Genomic DNA, 11,186 nt, shown 5'->3' on the forward strand with positions numbered 1-11,186 from the left:
TGAGTTCAAAACTGAAACCTGAAACTCGTGAATAGAAATAGGTATGTTATTACTAACAGAACAGAATGAAAGATTTGACAATAAAATGGACATGAAGAGTCGAAGAATGTTGAGTAGTAAGCATTACCTGGAGATGCAGTATATTCTGACCCAAATCCAATTGCATTAAGGTATATAAATCTTGCATCGGCCAAATCGTTGTTCAATTGATTTACAAGTGATATGAGTCGGCTGTTAAAGTAATTTACTGCATCATTCATGTAGTCAACGCATAATGAGCCTTTTGTGTCCTAGTTAGCAGTAGAATGTGGTGCGCAGCCGATAGGTCCGATTCCATTCAGCGCCACTTTCCTTGCTCCAGAATTGTACAATGTCTGTGAAGAAGGAAATAATAATAATAATAATAATAATAGATGTTCCATTTAGCAAAATATATACGCTTCAAATTCAGAGAACAAATACATGTATACTTATCGCTATACTGACCATAATTTGTTGAGAATATTGTTTAATAAGTGCTTCTGCATATTTGTCTGGAGTGTATTGACTGCTTGTATTGTAGTATTGTGGCATGAAATAGTTGTTTAGATAATCGTTACTGCCGATTACGGACCAATAAAAGCACTTGTTTAGGTGGTTGGCTGCGGACTTGCTCCCTAACATATCAACTATGCGTGAGACAATAGTCTGATGATTTTCCAACTGTTTGCTTAATTCAAGGTTAACACCCTGCAAACATAAATTTTCATGTTTAGATTTAGGACAGACACGTAAAATATAAAAAAAGTATAACTAATTTACCAATTGCTTCCCGGTTTCTTGTCTGATTCCTGCGGAACCAGATGCGTAATTTACTCCTCTGAGAATTTCAGAGCTATTGACAGTCAGAAAGGATGGAATGAAATCGTCAAAGCCAAGAAGTTCACCTGTAAGGAGAAACTGTGCGCTTAGCTTGAATCCTAACTAAAACAACCATAAATAGATAAATCCATAGTAGGAATTAGCTTCCTAGCTAGGTCCTAGCAGAAGGACCCATCACCAGATTTTTGAAAACTTTTAGTCACAAGATTGTATTTGAGACATAACATGTATGATTTCTAAACCTCTTCTTCTAGGAAACTATATATCAAGAGATGGAGAAGAAGGCCGAACCCATTATATCAGCTATAGTTCGACCATTGGTAAACCTTCCTGTTGGACCACCTGGGAAGTCAATCCCATATGGAGGATAATTGACTTTAGCTATAGTTTCAAGGTTGTTATTATTGCCACTATCCACTAGTGAATCTCCAAAGATGAAATAACAAGGCACTTTTGGTTCTCCATGGACATGATCTTGCTCACAAAATGTAACGATTAACAAAAGAAATATAGATAAATGCAATTTTGTCTTGTGCGCCATGATCAACAAACAATTTTTGACAGATAATGGAGAATGGTAAAAAGAAACAAAACGCAGGTTTATGCAGATAATCAAGGTGAGCAAATGAAGGCTGAAATCAGAAGAGGATTATATATAAGCTAACATATGAAGAAGTTGATAAGATAGTAAAGCCAAGGAAAAAATATTAACAGGGTGCTAAGGAAGATAAAAATAGAACATTCCCAATGGAATTGGGACATATAATAGTCAAAGAACTCCGGCATCTAAACTTCGTAAGACAACGAAGATTTTCTGTTCTTTTCCTATTTTTATAGCTTTCAACATATGATTAAACACTCTTTTCCTTTTGATTTGAATTAACGATGATAAAAATAGAAAAATTCCCACTAGAATTGGGATAGGGTGAATCCCTGTACCAAAGAACTCTAGAGGGAGGGGGAGCATCTGAACCTAGTAAGCCAACGAAGAAAACGAAAAGTAGCCTTAAAAATGTACTTTTCTTGTGTTCTTTTCCTATTTCATATGGTTATTAATCTTTCTTTCAACATATGATTAAACATTCTTTTCCTTTTGATTTGATCCATCCTTACTATATCCTACACAGATACCAGTGAAGAAGTAACTTCCATCAGTAACTGCAAAATAAGTCCAAGAAGCGCCATGTTAAACCATTTTCATTTAGACTAATGGGAAGTAATTGTATGACAAAAATGAGTTTGAAGACTGAATTGAAACGAGTAGAGAGAAAGAAGAAGGCAGCAACTGGAATAATATTAAATTTAAAGGATGACCGAGTGCATTAACCTCTATAAAACATATCATGAGGTGTTCTAGTGATAAAAATAAAAAAATTCTCACTCAAACCAATAAAAAAAAAATATAATGAGAAATGTAGTGAATGAAAACGGATATAATCTTAAATGGAGGAAAACTTAAATTTAAAGCAAGCAAGTATACAAAGATCAATGATTCAAGGTAACTTTCTCTACATCGGTTTTTTTACATCCTAATTCTTGTGATAGAATGAACACAGGTGCAGTCTGAATTACATGAGAATATCAAAATAACATTGCGATTTATAGTTAATTTATTAATACATTATATTTTTCTATAATACATAGTTTTATATTAATAAGTATAACTTTCAATCAAACCATTAAACCAATCAAATTATTATCAGGAAGTTCTAAAAGCCTTTTGTCCTTTAAAGTGAAAATTTTATAGCCATATAAGGGGAAGAAAGCTTTCAAATGAAACCAAAAAGTTACTATTGTAAATTCATTATATTTTTTTTAGTTGATTTAGAATTCTTTTTACAATTTAATTTAGAACTTTTTTTTTATTTTGTTCAAGTTTGTTTAGTAAGTTTTTCCTAGTATATAATCAACTTGGAAGAGCTATAATATTAAGTTTTGAATAGAAAAAATATTGAGTAATAAATTTTAGAATTAGGGTTTTTTTTTGTGTGATAACCCTATTTATTAGAATTTTGTGTTGGTTTTTGCCTCTTGTTTTTCTTATTATTATTATATTTTTTTTTTTTTTTTGCAAGAGGTGGTTGCAGAGATGTGCTCAAATATAAGGGATAATAAGGTTCTTTTTCGGGAAGAGACATTTAGGAACTAGTGATAAAAGGCATGTAAAGACAAATTACAAAATTTACATGTTAATTTAAAGTAATAAACATGCAGAGGTAAGTTGAAGAATAATCTCGTCGATTAGCAGAGATGAAGAAGAGAAATTAGAGGATCGTGAGAAGAATGATCACTTGTGAGAAGAGTAATCATAAATACATGGCTAGTTTGAGAATACATTTTCAGAAGCATAATCAGAGGAGACCACTTCTTGATCGGGATAAATATGGTGTTAAAACTTAAAAAAAAAATGATTCTAGTTTCTTTATGTATCAGAATCAACCATCAAAATTTAATGAGAATGAGGAAGATGATGTTGAAGGAAAAGATTTTGATGCAGAAATCTTGGTATGTGATGACACCAAGTATGCAAAAGATGTTCATGTTATGTTAGTTGAGATGAGCTCTAATCTTAATAGAAAAACCATCCATAAAAAAGGAACCAAATTAGATATGGCTCTAAAGGTAGTTTTTTATGAAGCATATTGCGGAGGATACATATCACATATGCTTAAGGAAAACTCTAGAATTGAAAGAGTCAAAGTTGATGTTCTTGGACTTCATATAAAAGTTATGAAACAAATATCTAAAATTTCACCTAGTTGAGAAATTAGGATACATTTTGTTAGTGATGATATAAAGATACAGGAGAGAGATTGTTTAGTCCTTATAATGTTAAGTTGTTAGTTGAGTTAAAGTTTGACTGTTGCAAGAGTTGTTGCATATAGTCTTCAAATTAACCATAAGATTGGTCTCATTGCTTTGAAGGATAAACATGTTGATGACAGGTATAATATTTATAATGAAAGAAGCTGAGGGAATTTTGATTAGACACGAGATAAGGATATGAACAATTTAAACTTGAGGACAAGTTCTCTCCAACCCAACAAGAATGATATGGAAGATTTCTCCCTAATGCAGATCCTTATAATAATAGGTGTCGTACTCGATATCGTGGTTACCTTTAAAAATTTCTCTTAGAAAAAGAAAAATAAATATTTAGCATCTTGTTCTTAGAGAGGAAAATGTCTAATTTAAGGAGTCGCCACCTAGTATTATAGTCACTAAGAACTCTAACTAGTCAATAGAGATTCTATGATACGAGACTTATTACGCGAAAGAAAAGATATTATCACCCCTTAAGCGTCCTACTTAAGGTAGACTGCATTGCTGGTTTTTGTCTTAAATTGCTAAGAGTTTGTTTTATTCTGTTTTTTTTTTGTTTTTTTATGGTCTGCTTATAATATTCTTAACTCTGGTGTTAATGAATATTCGACTATCAATATTTTCAACTCTGGTGTGTTGGTAAATATTATGTAACCCAAAACATATGGTATTCCTGACCCTAGCATTAGTAAATAAATCAGTAAAATTTAGATTGAAAAAAAAACAGTTTTTATTTATTATTTTTAGAAAAAAAAAGACAAACATGTATTGCATATCAGATTCGCATTTCACAGTAAAAGTCTACGAACAAATATATATATAGTAAAGTCAACAAAAATAGTGTGAAAGAAATAAATCCAAAAGGGTCGCCGAATGTTTTCGGAATTTTCTGATATCTAAAAAGGCTTGTTTTGCTAGATTTCAAAATAAAAAGAAGTGAAATAAAAGGAAAATGGCATAAGAGTGTGTTTTGCCAAACACACCCTTAGCCCAAAGGAAATTAGGTCGGCTGGGCCTAAGACCTAGACCCAGCCCGGTCTCAATTGTTAGTGTTGGGCTGGGCTGGATCCAGCTGGCCCGGCCACTATTGCAAGCATACGTGAATAATTCACGCATGCATGCAACAATAACAGGGTAATTAATTTAGCAAACGGGGAATGAAGAACTTGTTTGGCACGGCTGTTGCTGAAGGCAAAACTGAGGTAGACAGTCGAGCGCTGCTCACAGTTGAAAATCCAACTTGATTTTCACGTTGGAGACAGGTTATTGGTGGAAAGGAGAGCTTTTAAATGGGAAACAAAATCTCAAACAAACTCATTCTCTCTTTTTTTTTAATTTAAATTTGATTAAAAATCAAATTTGAAAATGGATAATTATCATTATCTTGATAATCTTTTTAAACTAAAGATTAGGAGAGAACGACAAAAACACATTATAGTCCCTAGTTTTCCCATAAGTTGACAAATCACACATTTAACCGAAATCAATCCGTAATCTTTTAATTTCAAATTTTAAATCCCTTTAAAATTAAATTAAAAGCAAATAGGTCAAAATTGGGTTATAACAATTACTCCCTCTTTACAATACTTATGGTACAAAGGTAATGGAAAATTTATTTTCTTTTGGCTTTGTATAGTAAGTTTTGTAAAGAAAAATATGCATGAAACCCTTCCCCCTTTTTTTTGCAAAACTTCAAAAGTGATCCAATTGTTTCAAGCGACCTGCTTGTTGGTGAAAAATGAGAAGATTTTTTTTTCAAAAATGGTCTAATTGTTCTAGGCGACCTGCCCGTTGGTGAAAAAATATGAAGATTTTTTTAAAATGGTCTAACTGTTCCAGGCAACCTAATTGTGGGTGAAAAATACAAAGATTTTTCAGAAGTGGTCAAATTGTTCTAGGCGACCTGCCCGTTGGTGAAAAAAACATGAAGGTTTTTCAACATTGGTCTCATTGTAATGAATGACTTACCCGTTGATGAAAGATATGAAGATTTTTTTACAAGTTGGTTTAATTCTCATGGGTGACCTGTTTAAGTAAAAAACTCGAAGGGTCTTGTTGTGATGGGTGACCTTTCCAATTAAAAATTACAAAGATTTTTTGGGTGGCCTAATTCTTATGGGCGGCCCGCCCTGATAAAAAATTTCTCAAAAGTAAAAAAATTTCAAGAGTATTTTTTTATTTTTTGGCCATTTTGAGGGTGACCTTCCTTATGATGGATCCCATCGGGGATTTCTCTTATAAACTTTTGCAAAACACATTGTTCAATGTTTTAAAATTAGATGATATACATGTATCCTTACCTGATTCCAAATATAGACCATCATTTCTTCTCAATCTTCTTTGTTGCTTGATTGGTAAGGTTTGTTATTTATGATCTCTTAGCTTCTAGCCCACTCGAGTTGGCCTATGTAGTTCTTTTTCCAGAATGTTTGTAATTTTACCCTGCTCGGCCTTTATGGTACCGTCCTAACGTCAATAAAAGAACTATATTTTTTAATATTGGGAATACGTTTTACGTATAAATTTGTAATCCCTGATACTAAAACAAAACAAAATATTTTTTTTTTATTTTTTTGAAATATTGATCAAATTCTCGTGACTTTAATAAACAGGTTATTAAAGCCAAAATGCATGCTATGTGTTCATTCAACCAAAGTGAATGTGTTGTTGATTTAGAATTTATGTTGTTGGATGTTTTATTTTAAATATTTTAGAATTTATGTAGTTGGATGTTTTGTTTTAAATATTATAGAATTTATGTGGTTTGTGTTTTGGATATTGACTTAAATTTATGTTGTTGGTTTATAATTTAAATTTGGTTTATGTAAGTGTTGCATTGTAACTAGTTATGTGTTTTTTTTTTATAGGTGTTTTTTTTTTTGGTTGACCCGAGTCAACCCGGGTCAACCCATCTGACCCGTGACGCGATCACATCGACCCGGTCGGTTTCAAAACAATGCCTCCAAATAACTTTCTAAAGTCAAAATAGCTTCTAAAATCTTGCCAAATTCTTTTATTTTTCTTGGTTCTGGAAACAAGAGCCTCGAAAGCTAAACAGAAACAAACAAACAAAAGCTCAAAGTTACCAAATGAACTTTAAGTCAATTTCTTCAATTTGATCGATAAATTAACAAACTATTCATATTGAGATTATATTAAGGAACCTATTTTCATAACCACGCCTTGAAATTAATTATAGTACTTAATGAATGAGGAATATACTTGCTTGTCAACAAGATCAACCTCTGGACGTATGGATGCCTACAAATGCATTGATGGGAATACATTTAGGGAAATTAAATTGAGACCCATTATAGCACTGCAAACTATTAATTGCTGCATTGAAAAATTATGAACCATTGAATTTAAAATAAAATATTTACATGAAAAGTTTGCACTCTTATAGCTCTCTGTATGAATTTTTTTTCAAAGCCCAAGCTAAAATGGTATGTTATTGGAAAAAAAAAAGCTAAAATCCTAAGCTACCTTGAATCTGATTGTTTCACGATGAATTAATTATTTGTGTTTAGGTTTTTTGTGGTTTTCAGTGAAGAATGAAGAGAGTTTTTTTATTGGGTTTTGGATTATTAAAAAGTTTCTGTAAAAACTGTAATTATCTCATGTAATTGTATCAGGACCAATTACTAAAGGTCAAGGTGACTTATTGGGTTTTTTATAATTTATTTTTTTGACCTGGGCTGTAGCCCATCTCACCTCCTCAACCCCTCTGCTTTTGCCTGTGAACTTGAAGGATGTAGATTCCACAAAAGCTTGGAACCTATGAAGTAATAGACAAAGATGTTACATCGATCGAAAACTGTAAGGTCAAATTTAGCATTAAGCTTAAGTGTGTTTGGAAGAGAAATTGGTTTTATAAAATCATGGTTTGTTGCAATAAAATAAAATACTTCGTTAGTTAAAACTGTAATTAGAATTATATTTGATTAAAAAAATAGTTTATGTGTATTTGGTTAATAAGTTTTTGTAAGTGTTTGTGGTAATAAGATTACCAAGAATATAGTTTTGAAACCCGGACCGGCCCGGCGGGTCGACTCAGGACCCGGCCGACCCGGGCCTGGGACCAGTCCGGGTCTAAGTAAAAACCTGCCTGAGAGTTGGCCCGGCGAAACTCGATCGACCCGGCGGGTTGACCCGGAACCCGGACAAACCCGGGTGAGACCCAGCCTCTTGTTTTATATATATACATAACTGTGAACACTGCAGAATTGCAGACAAAGAGAACCTAATTAAAGAAAAGCAATTTCAATCCATAGCTCCTGTGCCTGTAATACATTTCCACCTTAAACACGGTGTCCCCTCTGTCAATGGGCTCTACCCTTATCGGCAGCCTCTCATAGTGATCCCTACTTGTTCCCTCCAATTCATCGAGCCTGGACAACCCCTGCCTCGACACAACATATCAGAGGTTATTTGATTGAGGAAAGGTTAAATGAATCAACTGGGTTTTATAGTTTGATGAGAAAAGAAGGTGTTGTGCCTGTTTCTTTCACATTTACTGCTCTTTTGTGCTAAAATGGAGTGGGTTTGGGGCGGCAAATTCATAGGAAAACGATTTTGGTTAGGGGGTTTGGTGAGGATTTTCATGTTGGGAATTCTATGATTGATATGTATATAAAATGTGGGTGAAAAGTGTTTAATGAAATGCTTAATAGGAATTTGATTTCTTGGACGGAGTTGATTTCTGCTTATGCGAATAGTGGGAACATGGAGAGTGCAGAAGAGTTGTTTGATGAGTTATTTTATTTTTAATTTTTTTTGGGTTGACCCATTTGACCCGTGACCTGATCATTAGACCGGGTTGATCACCGGGTCGGATTTCAAAACTATGACCACGAAGGATCTAAGTCTCTAATATTCTCAATTTAATACTAAAACAAAAGATTATATCAAGTGGGTCCAAAACGTTTGAGATAGCTTGCAGTTAAGTGCCTTGGTCAATATTTGTTAGCGTCTTACGTCTGATGTGAATGTTTTACCAGATATATTGGAAAATGATTGGCCAAAAAGGAGTTAAATACTGATAAAAGGATTAAATTGAGAGTTTTATGAAACATTTAGAGCCTAATTGATGGATATTTATATGAATGCTAAAATAAAATGCAAAAACAAAGATTTCTTACCAAGTTTTGCAGCTTTGAGTATGAACGACGGCAAGAAAATGGCAGCATCTGTTGCCCAATCATCCAGCACCAGATCAGATAAACAGAAGGTTGGATTAAAAGATAAAGTATGGCAAAACCATATGCTATTGCTCATGAATTATGACAGATATTTGATGATTAGTAGATTTCTGGCTGGTTTATATCGCAAGTTGAAAGAAAATGACAGGTTGCTCTCTATCGATCGAATTTGAACAAATTTGGAACAATAGAATATTCATACATATTGGCATAGGGATTAAAACTAACAAATAACTCTCTATCGATCGAATTTGACAAAGAAGAAACAACAGATATATTTCTAACTAGGGAAAGTTTAACTGCAATGAACATCAGAAAACCCTTTTCTGTAATGGCAGATGCCATCTCAATAGAATGTGAACGTAAAAGGGACCCTTTCAAATTGTCAAAGAAAGGTGAAGTTCTATTTGAAAAACCCTCCATAAAGAGTGAATCGAAGAAATAAGAAGAAAACAGATCTGCAGGGTGGGTCTGGAACGGTGATTGCTCAACCAGATTCTCCAACCTTTTGCTACCAAAAATTGATGGGTTTGTAGATCTGCAGGGAGAGTGGTGGCTTATGCAAGATTGGAGGAGACAATGCAATAAAAAAAACTCTCTGGAGAGATGGATTGCGGTGTTTCCATGCTCTCTGGGGAGGCTAGTTTGTCCACCATTTTCAACGATGATAAGCAACCATGTTTTTACTGCTCTTCTTCCCAGCTTTTTCATGTGAAGAGCAAGAAAAAGATGCCTTTCATATCTGCAGCCAAACCTTTGTTTTATTGTGGGTTTCGCAAGCTAAACATGAGATTCCAAACATTTATGTTCAGGAGAAACCACAACTTCACCGCTCTTCCAAACACCTTTTAGATCGAGAGATAAACAATGTGGTTTATATTAAACAATAAATTATAAACTTCAAATTCAGCAATAAAACATAAATATTTATATTGAATAATAAACTATTAAGTTCAATTAGAGTTAAGCATAATAAGGTTTACATTGAGCAATAAATTGTGAAGTTTATATAACGCAAAGATGTAATATTAAATTGTATGCCATAAATTAATAAAATAATCGATTGTAAATAAAACATATAAATAAGTAAGTAGATAAAGTTGTAGGAAAAGCGATTAATAAAACTTATAAATAAGAATAAATTATAAAGATGAAAATATTAGACTTATGAAAAGTAAATTACAGGAATTAGAAGATAGACTAGTCATTTAATCCACCTTCGCTGCTGGTCATAATATTAAATAAAAAAAACAATACTAAATTGCTTGAATGTATTTTTAATATTAAAAATTCAAAGTATAAATTGAAAAGTCTATGCAAATATCTTATTAAATAAATTAAAAATTATTTATGTAAATAAACGGGGAAAAATCATTAACAATAACTAAAAGAAAAATTAAAAAAATTAAAAAATAAATGTAAATTAATATATTCAACCACACAATGAGACATTCACCTGATTATATATACTGAACTTGTTTATTGAAATCAATAAAAAATAAGTTCACAACCTTAAAAAACTTATGACATAAAAAGATAAACATAAATAAAAATGATTATATAAACTTATGTCCAAAAAACATATTATGCAAGGCCAAACATATCAGCAATATTATTTAAAAATGAAAATTTTTTATTTTTAAAAATAAACTTTATTTGTATAAAACCCAAAAACAAATTCTAAATGAATTAGTATAACATCTTGAAAAATCAAACACAAACAAAACAACTCTAAAAAAAATTATATTAAAAAATAGCATGCAAAACCCGTAACCTGAATTATAATACTAAGATAAATTTATAGAAAAAAAATTAAAGATAATTACAAAACTAATATTAAAAAAAACAAATGCAAAGCGATAAGATCGTAGGAAGTCGAATCTCAAACAAATCAAATGTCAAAAGATGAAATCATGAAAAAAAAAATCAATTACACAAAATGATCTGAAAAATAAGGGTGAAAGAAAACATTAATTAGAAAGCAACTAAAAAATTAATTTGATGTTCACTCCATTGCAAGTAGTAATTTTTCTTTCTCAATATTTTGATATATTTTTTTTACATAATAAAAATTATAAGTGTAAATCAAAAAATTTATTCAAACATCTAATAATCATCTATATAAATAAATAAAAATAATCTATTAACAATAACTAAAAGAGAAACTGAAAAATTTGAGAAATAAACTTAGATCAAGATATTTGATTTCTCAAAATAAGATATTTACCAGTTTGTGTCCACTAAATTTATTCATTAAAATCAATAAAAATAATAGAAATAAAAACTCATATGAAACAGAGT

General features: G+C 31.8%; 1 protein-coding gene and 1 long non-coding RNA gene across 2 annotated transcripts; both read right to left on the reverse strand.

Moving 5' to 3' along the window:
- Positions 1-229: 229 nt before the first annotated feature.
- On the reverse strand, positions 230-1,444 carry LOC18103715 (GDSL esterase/lipase At1g29660). Its single transcript, XM_024582771.2, has 4 exons — positions 1,153-1,444; positions 802-959; positions 487-729; positions 230-374 (listed from the first exon to the last, which is right to left on the reverse strand). Exons 1-4 carry the CDS (start codon positions 1,400-1,402, stop codon positions 291-293), a joined length of 735 nt encoding a protein of 244 aa, XP_024438539.2. The 5' UTR covers positions 1,403-1,444; the 3' UTR covers positions 230-290.
- A 6,229-nt stretch (positions 1,445-7,673) lies between these two features.
- Positions 7,674-9,847, reverse strand: LOC127904112 (uncharacterized). The gene is made up of 2 exons (XR_008056985.1): positions 8,826-9,847; positions 7,674-8,086 (listed from the first exon to the last, which is right to left on the reverse strand). It is a non-coding gene; the product is annotated as an uncharacterized LOC127904112 (long non-coding RNA).
- Positions 9,848-11,186: the final 1,339 nt, after the last annotated feature.

This window comes from Populus trichocarpa, chromosome 12 (assembly GCF_000002775.5).
Source record: "Populus trichocarpa isolate Nisqually-1 chromosome 12, P.trichocarpa_v4.1, whole genome shotgun sequence".
Lineage (NCBI taxonomy): Eukaryota > Viridiplantae > Streptophyta > Magnoliopsida > Malpighiales > Salicaceae > Populus > Populus trichocarpa.